A 17,089-nucleotide genomic window follows, 5' to 3' on the forward strand; every position below is an offset into this window, starting at 1 on the left:
AATTAAGTTTTTTTTCTGTTGATTTCCTTCTCCCGCGACAAAATTTGTGATATGATAGTTAAAGTAGTGTGAACCAGCTGGTTACACTTTTTGTTACACTAAAAATGCTTTTTTAAATAAAAGTTTGAAAAAAAAAATACTTTTAGGAGGGGTAAACTCTACAAAAAAAACCTAATTAATTCCTGCCGCAGTTATCAAAATCCCTCTCCTCCTTTATGAATTTTTTTTTCTGAGAAAACTGTGTTTTTTAAAAAATTGTAACTAATCGAAATTATTTAATTGGCAAAGTATGATTTTTGGACAATAGTAAATTTATATTTTTGTCTCCGGAAAATTCAAATTAGGAAGACATTTAATTAGCATCGATATTTGTCAATTAGAACTGTGGCACTAGTTTTTTCTCAAAAATTTTCAATATGACTATTTCATTGGGTTTTTTACCGTAGCAATGTTGTAGCAACTCAATTTGGGCATTTGTAGCAACTCAATGTAATAACCACCTATTATAAACCTCCGTTTTGTTGAGTTGAAGCTCTTCTTGAGCTTGGATTAGAGTTCCCGTTTTTCACTTTATTGAATCTCGGTAGCCAAGAGGTTCCACCCGACCCACCACTCGCGGGTTTCAAAATGCCGCTCGCAGATGGCGCCATCGCGTTCGCTAGCTTGGAAGCAGAGGAGTACGAGTTACCACCCAGGTGATTAAAATTAGCCGAAGGTCCGGGGTGAAAACTGGAATCCAGGGAGCCCTCTCCAATACTGTTTAAAGAACTGGTTGAGCTGTAGTTTGACAAACCGGTTATTGACCTCGGAGTGTCAAAATGAGAGGAAAACGGTCGGACCTGATTGACAGGTATTGGCGACCTAAACTTAGGCTGGGGCAATCTAGTAGGCATGATTCGTTCACGCGGCAAAATCGGAGTCGCGGGTAAGGACATAGGCTTGTTATTGTAGATATCTTGCATACTTTGACATACAATTCGTGCTTCGTTTCGGAACATATTCGGAATCATTTTCTGAGATTCCAGAATTTTTTCGGAATTGTTGGTCGAAACGTGCGTGAAATGATCTTCAATTCCCCGCAAGAGATCTTTGATTAGCCTACTTTGATCAGAAATTATAGTTTGCTGCGCCAATAAATATTCACCCATTTTCGTTTCATAAAACTCTTTCAAACATGAGACTTCGCTATTTAATCGATCTTTATACTCCGTTTCCATGTGTTTCATCATTGTTATTTGTTCGTTATGAAGATTTTTCATATTATCTTGTTGGAAGTTGTGAATTTCCTTCATATTATTGACTTGAAACTCATGTTTAACTTGACTTTCGTTCCGTAAACTTTCGATAAGTTCGAACTGTTTTTGCTGCATTTCAGCCATTTTTTGGTCCTGCTCTTTTTTATACTGTGTGGTTTTTTGGTCTTGATAATCTATTAGTTCTTTCAACATGAGCGTATTTTTCAAAGCAGTCTCAGCGTTTTCTTTCTGAACTGATTTAATCAAATTTTGCTCTTCTTTCAATGCAGAAAAATGTTCATTTTGGCGCAGATAAATGTCGTTCACTTTACAAATTTGCTCATCTTTTGCCTCGCTTATTTTTTCTTTCGCCTCATTTTGATTTTCTTGGGCTTTCTGGGTTTGAAAATTAGTCGTTTCGTCTAATCTCTGACTCGTAAACTTTCTCGTAAAGTCGAACGAATCGTCTTGGCGTTGTCGCAACTCGGCTATTTCGTTACTATGTGTCATTCGCATCTCTTGCATTCGGGTCTCGTGTGCCAACATTTCTTCCCATTGTTCACGCTGCTTTTTCTGCAAAAAGTCAATTTCGTGCAACTGCTGATTCTGCCGTTTGCACATGGCATCCAGGGTCGATGGAACACATCGGACGTAACTTAGAACCTCGAACTTCAGACCGGAAACGTCATTCTTCAAAGAGTCAAGGTCATCCAGTGTGACCTCGCCCTCTTCGGCTTCTTTCATTTGATTACGCATGTACTGGTCTTTCATTGCCCGAATGATATCGGGCAATCTTTAGAAATTACAATTATGATAGATGGGTCCCTATAACAGCTAAGAACTAAGCATGGTACTTTGAAGCTATAGTATATCATCGTATTATGTTTTATTTGAATCACAGATATTATCTTTATTCCTTTATTGTAAGGTCCATATGAATACAAGGTAAAAATATATGTTTTGCCCATCAACATTAAAAGGGAATTGGGTAATACGCTCAATAGTTGAATTGGATCTACTTGACAATCTTTCCATCCCCCCTCTCCATCCCCCCTCTCTCCATCCCCCCCCCCATAGTATTTACTAAAGAATCTCAACCCCTATAAAAAAATACAGTAAATTAGTATTAAGACTTGGCTCTTTTTCCTTTCCCCCCCCACCTGCCAATTTTTATATTTGAAGTTACTGTTCACTTTGTCTGATTGTCATGAAAGTTGACATGCTGGCTAATTAGACCATGACAAACATATTTGGTCTTCATAATTAATCTTGTAAAATCACTCGTTAGATTTTATTGAAAATTCTTATTTGGCTGCATTATAATCTACTAAACCATCTTCCCCCCCCCCCTTCTTCAAAGGGGGAAATTATGAAGTAGATCCGTACATTTTGAATATTTGCTTAACCGCAAGAGAAGTCATATATAGTACTACCCACCATAAGGATGAAATTATAAAACTCAGCTTATAAACAGTCACTCCTAGACTGACCGCTTATACCTGCGACTTAAATGGTCCGTTTTGTTTTTTGTGCCTTTTATTCCATCAAAAAAACTCATTTGGTTCATACTTTGAAATTACCTAAAAACACCTGTTCGATTTTTCTCTTGTGGCACTTCGATCATATGTGAACCCTTGTGAACCCATCGATCATAATTGCTCCCACCTTTCTTCGCTTTCCCGCTGCTTTCGTCTCGTCTCGGCCAATTTCGGCTTGGCAATATGAAGTAACTTTTCACTTTTGTAACACATTTTGTACAGTTTTGCAAACAACAGCATCAGATTTCGAAGTGAGGGGAAAATATTAAAGGGCGCTGGAAGACAATCTGAGTCGCTAATGTATTCCAGGTAAATATTTGACCTCGCGAATTTCCATTCCGTGTCAATATTTTCTTCAATGTTGTCCAAAGTTTTTGTAATCATACCAATAAGCACGTTTAATAGAACAACGACAGCAACAAAGTTGAAAAGAATGAACAAAATTGAACCCACAAATGTGTGAAGAGTCCAATTTTCGTATACTTTCGAGGCAAAAACTATATCCGAGTAGCCAAAAAGCGTCCAGTATAGCTGGTAAAGACAACCGCCTAATGTCGTGAATTGAAACTCGCCCTTTTTTACTCGGTTCATAATCATATCTGGACATTTCGTGAAGGTTTTGGTACCATTTATTGCATCACGTAACTCGCAAGCGTTTATAACTGTGTACTGATCTTTCCAATAGAGGGAGTTAATGGCCGAAGCAAACGATATGTACATAATTAAAAACAGTGCCATGAATTTAGCAATTTCTCCGAAAGACGAGCCCAAACTCATTTGCAATTTTCCCAATAATCGGCTTGCACGGAAGTAATGCAAAATTCGGTTAACTGCAACCAAAGTTCCCATGCAGAGCGACGCTTCGTATATTAAAAGGTTGTCGTAAAACTCCCATTTCGTTCGCTCGACCGACTTGTACTCAAAGACCTCCAGAGCATCGTTCATTCTCGCAGTTGTCGCGATTAGAAACATAACAGCGATCATGAAGTCTAGAAAGTTCCAAACGTCGTTTAGGTACGCGCGAACTCCATGATTGGCCATTTCGCGGATTTCTTGGAACATACTCCCAAGCATCCACAGAAAAATGTAACATTCATACCACTTTATAGTTGACCCATGGCGAAATGAGTCACTTTCAAGGTCTTGTGGATCCGGGGGCAGGAGTTTGATCTGGTTCCATGTGGCGATGAAAATGAACGAAAGATACATGACAAGGTTCGCTACAAACTTCAGAAGCGGTATGTTCAGGTACCTGTCCACGTGAGTCAGGGGAGGCAAGATGACGAGGGAAAGGACCCAAAGCGGTGTGCCTAGGACCATAAGGATTGTGATCTGTAGCTTCTCAGATGACGATTTGTGCCTCCAACCTAGAACGCACTAAAAATTAAGCCTCAAGTTGTGAAGAAAAATCACATTAAATGCGGGAGAGTTCTTATTAAACGCCGTTGTTTTTGATTATTGCTTTATGATGCGATGTAATTCAATTTTTTAGCAACAATCGTAATTATAATTCTAAAGCGTTGCCGGTAATTTCATCTTTTTACAGCTTCCGAAAATAAGCTCCAAACTGAACTTCATTTTGAAGTCAAGCACGTTTCATGGTTGCTGTTCCGACTTTCGTAACAAAAGTAACGAAATATTTGTGCTCATGGTGGTTTTTTCTTCAGACAAATTTCGATTTTTAACTGGCCATTTTTTACGAGATTTTTTTACATCATTAAAAAAGTATTGTTGTCCTGAACTTGAATTTGAAAAGATATTTCACCTGTGATCATTCTTCAAAAAAGTTATGGGGGTTTAAAGATTGCCATTTTGGCCAATTTGAGACAGTTGACGCGCGATATGTTTCGCGCTATTAACGCGTAAGCAGAGTTTTAATCCATCTTAGAAATTGTTCCAAATTAGTTGAAGGAAGCTTAGTTGTCATAATTGATTTCTTACTATTGAGCAAAATCTATCACTTTGTACTTTATAAGGCGTGTGGGGGGGTGAATTTCACAAAAAATCTTTTTTTTTTTTAATTTTTTTTTACATTTAATTTTTTCATGTTGTTACTGCTCCATAGACCTTAAGAGACTGTCGGAACATTCAGGGTCTCACTCTGATACGAGCGGTCTTGTTTGCATTTATAATCGATCAATCAGCAATAACTAATCTCGGCTCATCTTTCATTCAAAAAACTCGACCCTGGAGCAGACAAATGTTTGGTTTTACTAGGTACAGCCAAAAATTCGGATATTTTCCAAGGGTCGAAGAATACGATTTAATCCGACTTCAGAATATGGGACTTGTATTGAAAAATTTGGATTGCTAAACAATTGGATTTTAAAAAAATGTTTTAAAATGCTTCACTGGGCTACAATAAAGAAGTAGACACTTGACTTCAACGAGCGAAAATTGAGAGAAGTTTTTGTCTTTTTCTCTGCAACTATTTATAATGTTGGTTAGAAACAACCCAAGCCAGATGGAAAAAAATTAAAAGCATTTCGCTTTGTCAAAATTCGAAAGATCTTGATTCGAAGGCGTAAATTAGCCAGTATATTCTAAATAGTTTCAGGGTATCCTTAATGTGGAAGCATCCTCGCAAACAACCTAAGACAACTCAATCCATGGACTGGTCCCGGGTCAAGAAAGGTTATATATATATATATATATATTCATTATCATGCAGAACACTTGCTGTTTTGACTATATAAAAAACTGGCTGTTTCGAATAAAAATGTTTCGACTTAAAAAGATACACTGGCTGTTGTGATAAAAAGAACAAAACGAGCCAGATAAAAAAAGGTCCTCCAGCAAGCTTTTTAGAAATTTGACTGCTTTGATGAAGCACAAAATTCTTATAAACTTTTATTTTGTCTCTAAACATTGATCAATTTTCGTGAATTAGCGCCCATTTCTGTGTCGTCAAGACAATTAAGATTGTTTTCTGACCCCGGATTAAGTCACTTTTTCACCAAGACAGTCTGTCGTTGTTCCGCGGTAAAAAGAGTATGCCAATTAATCATTGCCCTAAGAAACAATTTGAGACGATGGATTTAGATTTCTTATGTTGTTTGCGAGGATGTTTCCACATTAAGGTATACTGGCTGTTTTACTCCCTGAAAGCAAGGTTTCTCATATTTTGACAAGGCAAAGTCCTTTCAAATAGTTTTATTTTGCATGTGTAAAAAATTCAACCCTATTTTTTTATGAGTTGTAGAGAAAAAGACGAAAACGTGATGAAAAAAGTTTCATTCCTTCGCTCGTTGAAATCAAGTATCTATTTATTTATTGTATCCCAGCATAAATGCTAACACGCTAAAAATTTTAAATTACTTTTTCAAACCACGTGATCTGTAAATCAAGCATTTTTCTCAGACCGGATACAAAACTTGTCTATAATATTTTTTCTCTTCAATTGTTTTTATTAAAAAACTCAAACGCAAACAAAGTTTTTTTTCAATATGTAATTTCAACACTCAGCAGGTGGTTATTTTTGTTCGATATCTAATGCTATAAAAAGAGGAGGTTTTTTTTAGCTGCTGACCTCATTCTCATATAAACAATAATTTAAAATTTTAATGTAAGTTTGGAGAGTTCTCATGTTTTTAGCAAAACAAGGGTTGCAAAATTACCTAAGGACTAATGAATCAGCTGCCACAAACACTCTTGAAATCAAAGCCGAGGTCGTGGCCTTGCAGAGCAAGTTTTAGTGATCAGATGTATAGAATTTATTAAGACAGTCATATATTTTCAATTCCAAAATCTTGGTATGCTACAAGTTTTAAGCTGAGCTTTTTGCAATTAGGCCAAGTCTTTGCTTAACATATATAAATAGTAACAATTACCAAATACGACGTATGTCTTTTGTGGTTTCGCTATTTTATAATATGCACTATTTTGGTTCGGTTTCTACCTTCTTTTAAAAAAGGTGAATCGAAAGTATTGACAAGCTTCAAACGATGTGGTTGAAAACTCCTGCGTTAAATAATGTCATTAATTTATTTTTGATGGATGTCGATTTTTTGGGGGGAAGGAAAAGTGACGAAAAAACGCGTTTAGTGTACTTGAAGCAGAGAAGCCAGAATGTCCTACGTTTGTGTATGCGTAGCAGTTGTGGTTTGAAATTATGTTCTAACTTATGAAAAAAATTCAGTAAAAGTAGCCAACAGAAGTTTAGAAAAGTGTCAATTCACTCAGATAGAGCAAATAAAAAGAATGGCTTCGATTCAATTTTCGATTTTTGTTTTTTTCAAAATCAATTACCTCTCAAAACACATTTTGAACTCTTTCAATAGTTTTACATTTTTCTATCTTCAGTTTCGGTTTCTTTCTTATTTTAACTAAGGTGAATCGAGAGTATAGAAAAGGATCAAACGATATGATTGAAAACTGTTGCGTTGAATGCCATGAAATATGTTTTTGATGTGTGCCAATTTTTTTGGGGAAGGAAAAGTGATTGAAAACGCGCTTAAGGTACATAAAGCAGAGAAAGCAGAAGATTCTACAATTTTGTATGCGTAACAGTTGTGGTTTGAATTTATGTTCTAATTTTCGAAAAACAAAAAATTCGGTAAATATAGCCCCACACAATTGAAAAAGTGTCAATGAACTCACAAAGACCTAACAAAATGACTGATTTTGATTCAATTTTTAACTTATGATTTTTTGAAAATCAATTGCATCACCTCAAAGCATATTTTGAATTTCAATTGTTTTCAATAATTGTCACTGCATTGACAAAATTAATTCCTGTAAAAAAGCCATTTTTAAAGTAATATTTCTTCGCTTATTTGTTTCTCACCAGTTAAGATTTTGCAATTGAGGAGCATCGGTTGTCTTCTTCTTAGCACCTTATTTAAAAATTTAACAACCGAAAATCAAACCGCAGAAAACCACGCGAAAAACTCTTCAAATTTTTTTCTTGAAAAATACCACACGACTTGAATTTGTGTCCTCGTTTTGTTACTGTTAAGTTAGATTAGGTTAAAATTAATGAGCCACAAACTTAAATCAATATTATTAAAATATCGGTCTGACAAAAAACATAAAATTTCGACACAGAGATAACTTTGTCAAAATTTCAACATTGTACCGCTCAAAATTACTCAAAAATAGGCAAACTTGCGGAAATCGCAACAGTATTTGCGGAATCCTGAATAGTTCGTGAAATCTACGAGCAACTATCAAAAAAATAACATAAAAAATTGAGCTGTTGTGGAATCCGCGACTGTTAGCGGAATCCGCAAAGTGTAAGCGGAATCCGCAAAGTGTAAGCAGAATCCGCGTTTTATTTGCGTATTCCACATTTATAACTAACAAAACTGCGATCCACTTATAATTGTAGAATCAGCTTACAATTTGCGGAATTCGGAACAATTATCTATATTCTTTCGCTGCGGAATTGGCGAAAAAACTAAACTGCTGACAAGTTTTACGTTAGAGATATTTTTACGCGGAATCCACAAAAATTTTGTAAATCCACATGCATTTTCGAGCATGTTAAAATACTTGTCTCTGGAATCCACGAACATACAGACACAAAATTGTGCGCCTATCCAGTGCACAGTTTGGCCTCGTAATGTTTCCAGATTTGGAATCACGACAGAAAGGGCTTCAAAATGAAACCTTACTCGACCTTCTTCAAATTTTGTCAATTTTTATCGAATTGACCGGAAATACAGATAGTCAGTCTTGGTGATTGTTCGCTCCACTTTCCGAGAGCAATAGGAACAGAAAGCCAAATTTTTATTTTCATTTTCTCGACTCTCGCGTTTTTTTCTTACAATGCTTCGCAATTACTTAGAATCAAAAAGTTTTTTACCGTTATCCCCGCCCACCTCTAATTTTCATCATTAAATTTGCGTTAATATATCCAGTCTCTTTGAAGTTCGGCGTGCCCCATAACTTCGCTACCCTGAACCATTTAAACTGCATCTATAATCTTATTTCACTCGCAAATCTATTTAAGTCCGTGGTGGGTGAAACAGCAAAAGAGCCAGACTTTTAGTCGTCTTCTTTCTGATCGCAAATTCAGATATGTAATTCACTCTTAACAAAATTGAATTTCATCATTGTCGCATAATTAGCACCTCATTTCAGTCAAGTAGAAAATGAACTTGAAATTAGAGTTTCTTTTTTTTCCAATTTGAAGACACCAATACAACTATTTTAATATTCCAACTACCTCTGCAAAGGAGATCTTAAAAGCTGCATACTAAGGTATTTTTTAGGGAAAGTATTTTGTAGGGAAAATTCAAAAGTGACAATTAGAAACACTCATTAAATTTTCACGGTTGGCGAAAGTTACATAGTATCTACCTTTTCAGGCGATATTTATTATAACCCAACCCCCGAATTAAGGGATCACTAGAGCATTTGTCTCGCTTCATATTGTTGGAACCCTAGGTTTTATTTTTACCATTCATAACTTTAGCCTCAGGGCTGGTTATACAATAAATATACAAAAAAGAGAGACATATTTTAAAAATTCACCCGTACTTAAGGCTATTTTTTTTAGTACTTTTCCCATTCATTTTATTACCTTTTTGGGGTATAAGTCACGTGGCTCCTGACTAAGCTGCCGTAAAAATTAACTTTTAACGTCAAGTAAAAATGACTTTCAAGTATTGACCAAGTTCAAGAAAATTCCAACAATTTTCCGTCCAATTCACTTTGAAAAATAGCTTGTCAAGTGCTCACAAAACCAGCTGGGCGTGAATAAGTTGAGTTTTTGAGAACTCTTCAGGGAATGAACAAGCTACAGGTAGAGCACGAACATAAATGTTCACAATCAGTTGCAGACTTTCGAACCCACCCCTACCCCCCTCCCTCTCCCACTAACAGAAATTCGTAACCAGCACCGCTCAAACAATTCCACTTTTGCTTTATGCCTAATTTTTCAAAGACGCCTTTGGCGCAAATATATGCTCATTTTGTTTATCGGAATTTGAACATTTGAGGCGGCTCAAATATTCAATTGAAAAAAAAATTAAAAAGTAGGCTGAATTCAAAAAAGTATACCCCATAAATAAGTAATAATGTATTGATCTAAAAAGACAGCAAGAGTTATGTAACCAAATTTCCCATACGAATAACCGGAAAGATCCTTTCTGGTTACAAAACATCAGGAGTCTTGCCAGGTTAATTAAACTGGGATTAGTCATAGCCCACCCTAATTAGTACGAACAACGATTATAAATAGCAGAAGTGTTTCGAATCATGCAAGCGGGCGACGTATTCAAATGGCAAATGGGAATTATACCAAATTTCTTCAAAGAAAACGTCTTCTTTTAATACTATCTTCTTACATCTTGTTTTCATGAAGGGGTCGCAAAAGCTAGACATATAAAATCGATTGGTTTTTAGTGAGGAAAACCCCGATGGGAAAAATAATACGATTTTTCATTAATTTATGCTTTCATTTGCAGCGTCTTGTATGAACTTTTTCATTTTTTATTTAAGGCTTGCTTCATAAAATTGCATCATATTATTTCAAGACCAGATTGTTTTTTCACAAGAATTAGAGATAATCTCAGATAAACCTTTTTCATTAAGAGATAAACCGCTTTCAAAGCATACCAAATCGGCAAAAACATATTCGAAAACTAATTCGATATTGTTTGTTTCACGCTTCACAATTCCTTACAGGCTTCGTGAACAAATGATTTCCGCAATTTTTGCCAAGACTCCGATGGTGATAAAAAGCATGCTTAAGCAAACATGTTGTCCTATTTTGCCCAAAACTGTTTCGAAAATTTATTCAACATTACCGAAACAAATTTTAAGAAATAAAAACTTGTCACGTGGGAGAGGAAAAAAAAAACAAAAAACAATCAGTATCCCGAAAAAAGTCTGATTGTGATATTATTGTACAAAATGATCTCTTTTGTTACAGCTTTAGACCATAATAAAAAAAAACAAGACTGCTCGTTCCGACTGCCTTTTAAGGTTTATGGAGCAGTAATAAAATAAAAGAATTAAATGTAAGAAAGTAAAATGAATTTTCTTTTCTAAAATTTGAAATTTTTTATGAAAACTATCACCCCACACGCCATATAAAGTACAAAAGAAAAAAATTCGCTCATTTTAACAAATCAATTATGGCAAATAAGCTTCTGTCAACCAATTTGGAACGATTTTTGAGACGGATTAAATCTCCGCTTACGCGTTAATAGCGCGAAATATATCGCGCGTTATTGTCCCAAATTGGCCAAAATGGCAATCTTTAAACCCCCATTACTTTAAGAAAAATGATCACAGGAGTAATATCTTTTCAAATTTGAGCTCAGGACAACAATACCTTTTGAATGATATTTAAAAGTTCCGTCAAAAATGGCTAGTTTAAAAGTCGAAATTTGTCTGAAGAAAAAAACCTACCCCGAGCACAAATATTCCGTTACTTTCGTATCGAAATTCGAAACAATAAGTAGAGGATACACTCCATATACACTCCAAGAAAATCGCCAAACGCAAAGGCGCGCGAATGGAGGATTCTGCCACATAAACTAATCAGCATTTAGCTACCGGCTACAAAAGCTTAGGTCTAAAAAAGGCTTCGATGTTTTGAAGTTGCTTCGATTTGATGCCCTGTCATGTCGTTTTAATTACCAAATTCTCTGAATATCAAAACTTTTCTCGAAACCTAGACTTTTTGAAATCTATATCCCAACTGAAAAGGCTTTATCATTATCAAATGCTCAAGCTGGAATGACACGTTGTACTGATACCTAGATTTGCATAAAAAATTTCTCCCAAATTCATTTTTGTTACTAAACTTTGATAGTCTGAATTAACAATTTTATATTTAAAATAGTCAAAAAGTTTGACCCTCTGATTCTAGGCCAACTAAATGTTTTATAAAATAGATTGGGACCAAAAATGTCATATAAATTTATCTGATGTCGCAATATTTGATGGTTACTGATTATCAAAAATGTCATAAAATTTATCTGATGTCGCAACATTTGAACGTTACTGATTAACACTGTCTCCTTTTCTTAGTAAATGCTCGTAGTCTTGCTCAACACTGATATGTTGAAAACTAAAAAAAATCTTTTAAAATGAAAAATGAAAATTAAAAAAAAAATCATTTAAAGTGAAAAACAAAAATTAATTATAAATTATATTTTTTCTTGTGATTTAGTTTTCCAAGCTTATTAATTTTAGTCGCTGTAAACCCTTGCCTTGCAAAAAATTTTTTATGATATTTTTCTATGACTTTATGCAATTCCTCTATTCAATTTACTTAGCAATGAGAGATGTTCACACAGCGTTCAGATTTCAGAAAAATTGTAACCAAAAATGTCATATAAATTTATCTGATGTCGCAATATTTGATGGTTACTGATTAGCACTGTCTCGTTCTGGAACTTCACGCTCGTAGTCTTGCTCAGCACTGATAAGTTGTAAATTAAAAAAAAATCATTTAAAGTGAAAAACAAAAATTAAGTATAAAAGGGAAGTCTAATTTTTTTTGCAAAGTTTTGCTATTTCATGGTTAGAAACAAGCAGCTGATGACCCGGTTAGCTGCCGTTTGTGTATCAGCACAAAAGAAAAACCAAAAAAAAAGTTTTTTTTCGGTCTTGTGCAAATCTTGCAGCCAAACCCAGTGTGAAAAACAGAATATTTTTTTGCTACTTTTGACAGATTAAAGGTTATATTTTGCCGGATTTCGTACGCACTAATAAACAACTATAAACTTCAAGGGCTTTAGTTGTTGCAAGTTAGCTAAAGTAATTCCAAATTCAAAACCCCACACCCTCATGAAAAACAATTATTTACAGTGGGGCTTTTGGGGGGTGGTTGGGGTGGACGCCTCTCTTTTCAGGCATTCTACCCCGCCGACCCAAAGGGTCCCCCTGTGTTCTAGTTTGAGATATCCATATTTGGCTGAAGGACCCTGAAATTTTTCTGAAAGCGCCTTTGGCGCTATAATATACTAATGTTGAGGGGAAAGCGCGCGCCGAAAAAAAAGCAATTTTTTGGTCAAACTCTTAACAGAAGACAATTCGTAACAAGCGACAATTCGTAACAAGCGACAATTTGTAACAGTAGATTAAGCGGGGGAACAGAGATTCACGCGCAATATTTCTCTCGTGCTGTATTAAGATCAGCGGCGCGAAGTAAATTTTGCCTCGTAAATTTGAAAATCCGCCACCCCACCACGAGAAAATCCTAAATCTTAGATTTTGCCTTTGTAAGTTTGAAAATCTGCTCCCTCCACGAGAAAATCCTATATCCATTTAAAAAGAGCTAGCCGAATCAAAATTTGAAGAATATTATTTCGAAAATGTGAACTGACTTGTCAACCACAACTAGTTTAACAGGCGAGGATGTTTCCGCAGCATGAACACTCGTTAAACCAGTTATTGTTTACTGGCCAATTAACATCTTAAAAACAAGGTTCTAAAATTTTTGATCCAAAAAGTTCTTTTCAAATAGCTTCATTTGCCATGAATTTTAAATTTATGAACTTTCAGACCTTTATCTTGAACGACCACGGAGAAAACGGCCCAAACGTGAAGAAAAAATTCAAATATTTGAGCGTTGAAAACAAAATGTTGTCTTTGTTGTGCTTGTATACATAAAAAAAGCTCTTCACCTAAACTTTGTAAAGAGACATTAGCTAGCGAAGGCGAATTTTTTGGATTGTGTTTTATAATACAAGAAAAACGTCAGAAAATAACAAAACTGATCGAATGAAAACGAAAGACAATAACTTCGTTCGAAGAGAAAATCCAAATGCAAACTCAAATTAGGTCTTACCTGCGATACCAGTAATAAATTGATCGGCCAATGCCAACTGACAATGCGAGTGAGCTACGAACAACTTATGGCTCTCGTTGAGTGCCCTTTCTAGCCGACAGAGTGGTTGGCCGACAGTTGGGTTGCCATCTGGTCCTTCTGTCATGCTCAACAACACCATTATGTCATCACTAGCTTCAACTGCATTTACAAACTCGGCCGAAAGGTTCTCGCAATGTTCTTCTATTTTCACGTACTCGTCGGCTAATTCGAGTTCGGCTTCGCTTAACCACCTGACTTTTTGAGACAGTTTGAAGCAGGAGTCTATGGGGTCAGGCGAGGTCAAGGCTATATAGGTGGGGCTGGATAGAGCCCTCATCAGGTCAATTCTAGCCCGGCAGTCCTGCAGACTGGCGCCTTCAATGTGGTGCGGAATCTCGAGAGGCGTGGCACCGTACTCTAAAACACAAATAAATATCATCGCGTATTCTATACCATTTTTGTCAAAAACTCATTTACTAGGTTAGAAAAATTTATAAATATCCATCTTATTAATTGTAGATGTAAATATACATCTTAAAATATCTCAAAAAATCTTAGAAATAGAATTGCCATCATTTGGATTTTGAATTATTAGCTCGAAATTTAAGTTTGGTAATTAGAAAACATTTTGGGCGTTTCTTCACCATGAGCAAAACTAGAAGCAAAAATTTCAGTTCGTATTCGATCCAATTGACATTGATATTAAGACTCGAAAAAAAAACTAAACGATGCTACTATTAAAAAATTATTCCAAACTTTTGACAGATCCCACGCCTCAAAATTTCCACGTTCAAATTGATATTAGAAACAAATGGTTTAAGGCAGGGGCGGATTTAGGGGGGGGGGGGGGGGTCGGACGCCCCCTCCCCCCCCCCCCCTCAGGGATTCGACCCCCTGCCGACCCAAAGGGTCCCCCCTTTGATACTTTTTCAGAAATCCATTTTCGGCCGACCGACCCTAAAATTTTTGTAAAGGCGCCTTTGGCGCCAATATATACCAACTTTGAGGGGGAGCGCGCGCCAAACAAAACGCGATTTTTTTTTGTCAAAATTTTTCAAAATGTGCCCAAAAACGGCTTTTTTGACTGTTTTTTCAAAAATTTGCCTGCGGCGCAGAAAATTTAGCCAAAATAGGGGCAAAACAGTGCTTTGGGAGAGCTCGAAAGATCAATTTGGTCGACCTAAAAAAAAAGGTCGTCCAAATTTTCGAATTTTTTTTTAAATCCGCCCCCCCCATCGAGAAAATCCTGGTTTAAGGTCAGCTCTTTTGTTAGGCCAGCCTTTTTTGTCGAGACAATTGACCATCGTTTATTCAAACCTAATTCCCGCAAAATCAAATTTCATATTTCAAAGTCAAGTAGTTTTTTTTTTCATGTGGGTTCTCATGTAAGAAAATAGACAAAAATCACAGCACTAAATAAATCGAACTTCAATGATCGAACTTTTGAAACACATTAAGTAATGATGATGTATGGCAGGGGCGGATCTAAGATTTTCTCGAGGGGGGATTTTTCAAAAAAAAATTGAAAACTTTGTCAACCCTTTTTTAGGCCGAAAAAATTGCTTTTCTGAGCTCTCCCAAAGCGCTAAAAAGACACTGATTAGGTCGCATTTTTTGCGCCGCAGGCAAAATTAAAAAAAAACGATCTAAGTCATTTTAAGGCTCTTTTTGGAAAATTTTAATCGAAAAAAAAATTTAGGCTTGCGTTTCTCCCTCAAAATTAGTGAATATTGAGTATATGCATATTATATACTCAGCGATTTTTTGGTTGCAGCTATTTTAAAATCCATTTTTGGCCGTACCGACCCTAAAATTTTTCTAAAGGCGCCTTTGGCGCCAATATACAATATATACCAACTTTGAGGGGGAGCGCGCGCCAAACAAAACGCGATTTTTTTTTGTCAAAATTTTTCAAAATGTGCCCAAAAACGGCTTTTTTGACTGTTTTTTTCAAAAATTTGCCTGCGGTGCAGAAAATTTAGCCAAAATAGGGGCAAAACAGTGCTTTGGGAGAGCTCGAAAGATCAATTTGGTCGACCTAAAAAAAAAGGTCGTCCAAATTTTCGAATTTTTTTTTTAAATCCGCCCCCCCCATCGAGAAAATCCTGGTTTAAGGTCAGCTCTTTTGTTAGGCCAGCCCTTTTTTTGTCGAGACAATTGACCATCGTTTATTCAAACCTAATTCCCTCAAAATCAAATTTCATATTTCAAAGTCAAGTAGTTTTTTTTTTCATGTGGGTTCTCATGTAAGAAAATAGACAAAAATCACAGCACTAAATAAATCGAACTTGAATGATCGAACTTTTGAAACACATTAAGTAATGATGATGTATGCAGGGGCGGATCTAAGATTTTCTCGAAGGGGGATTTTCAAAAAAAAATTGAAAACTTTGTCAACCCTTTTTTAGGCCGAAAAAAATTGCTTTTCTGAGCTCTCCCAAAGCGCTAAAAAGACACTGATTAGGTCGCATTTTTTTGCGCCGCAGGCAAAATTAAAAAAAAAACGATCTAAGGCATTTTAAGGCTCTTTTTGGAAAATTTTAATCGAAAAAAAATTTAGGCGCGCGCTTCTCCCTCAAAATTAGTGAATATTGAGTATATGCATATTATATACTCAGCGATTTTTTGGTTGCAGCTATTTTAAAATTAACAGGTTATTTCATTGGCCCCCACTATGCTGAGTGGGAATCAAAGCGTTTCATTAAATCAGAATATAAGGAGCGTTAGCTTAAAACTTAAACTTAAAATTTTCCAAACCTCACTGCCCTATATGGCCATTTAAGTTTTTTCAACCGAATTTATTGCTTTCACTCAAAATACAAGATTCTTTGCTTATGCTCAGTTTGCTTCCAATCAAAATACAATAATTAATTTCTTAATTAGGACTTTTTGAAATTTGGATCCCCAGACAAGTTTCTATTTTTCAACTATATTTAAACAATAATTTTGTAAGATTATTTGAAATGTTCATCAGAATACACCGGTGGATCTAGGATTTTCTCGAGGAGTGAGGCGTACCTTCAAAAAACTTTCGAAAATTTTGTCAACCTCTTGTATAATTTAGGGCGACCAAAAACGATTTTCCGAGCTCTCCCGAAGCATTAAAAGACCCTGTTTTGGTCGAAATTTTCTGCGCCGCAGGCAGATTTGTGAAAAAACAGGCCACAAAAGGCATTCTTATGCACTTCTTGGAAAATTTGACCAAAAACTTTTTTTTTTGGTTCGCGCTGCCAGCTCATGTATATTTATACAGGGGTGGATCAAGGATTTTTTTTAAATCGACCAAATTGATTTTTCTGGCATTTTTTTGGCGCGCGCTCCCGCCTTAAAATTAGTATATATTGGCGCCGAAGGTACGTCACCAAAAATGGATATAACAAAATAGTGCAAAGGGGGACCCTATGGGCCGGCAGGGGGTCGAATCCCTGAAGGGAACGTCCGCCCCCAAGCCCCCGCCCCCATAGATATATATACAATTTCAAACTTATTGCTTCATAACTTACAAGAGCTTAATTTAAAGCATGAATATTTAGCTTTACTTGAGT

General features: G+C 35.9%; 2 protein-coding genes across 2 annotated transcripts in view; one reads left to right on the top strand and one right to left on the bottom strand.

Moving 5' to 3' along the window:
• Window positions 1-17,089, top strand: part of LOC134847922 (chromobox protein homolog 3-like) — a 359,550-nt gene that overhangs the window by 204,497 nt on the left and 137,964 nt on the right. The gene's annotated exons all lie outside the window — the stretch shown is intronic.
• On the bottom strand, window positions 504-13,961 carry LOC134848593 (short transient receptor potential channel 4-like; the record flags this gene model as incomplete). The annotated part of the gene is given in 3 exon segments (XM_063866110.1): window positions 504-2,028; window positions 2,901-4,140; window positions 13,524-13,961. Coding segments are annotated over 3 exon segments (3,203 nt in total), but the record flags the coding sequence as incomplete, so codon positions are not given.

Source organism: Symsagittifera roscoffensis, chromosome 6 (assembly GCF_963678635.1).
Source record: "Symsagittifera roscoffensis chromosome 6, txSymRosc1.1, whole genome shotgun sequence".
Taxonomy (NCBI): Eukaryota; Metazoa; Xenacoelomorpha; order Acoela; family Convolutidae; genus Symsagittifera; species Symsagittifera roscoffensis.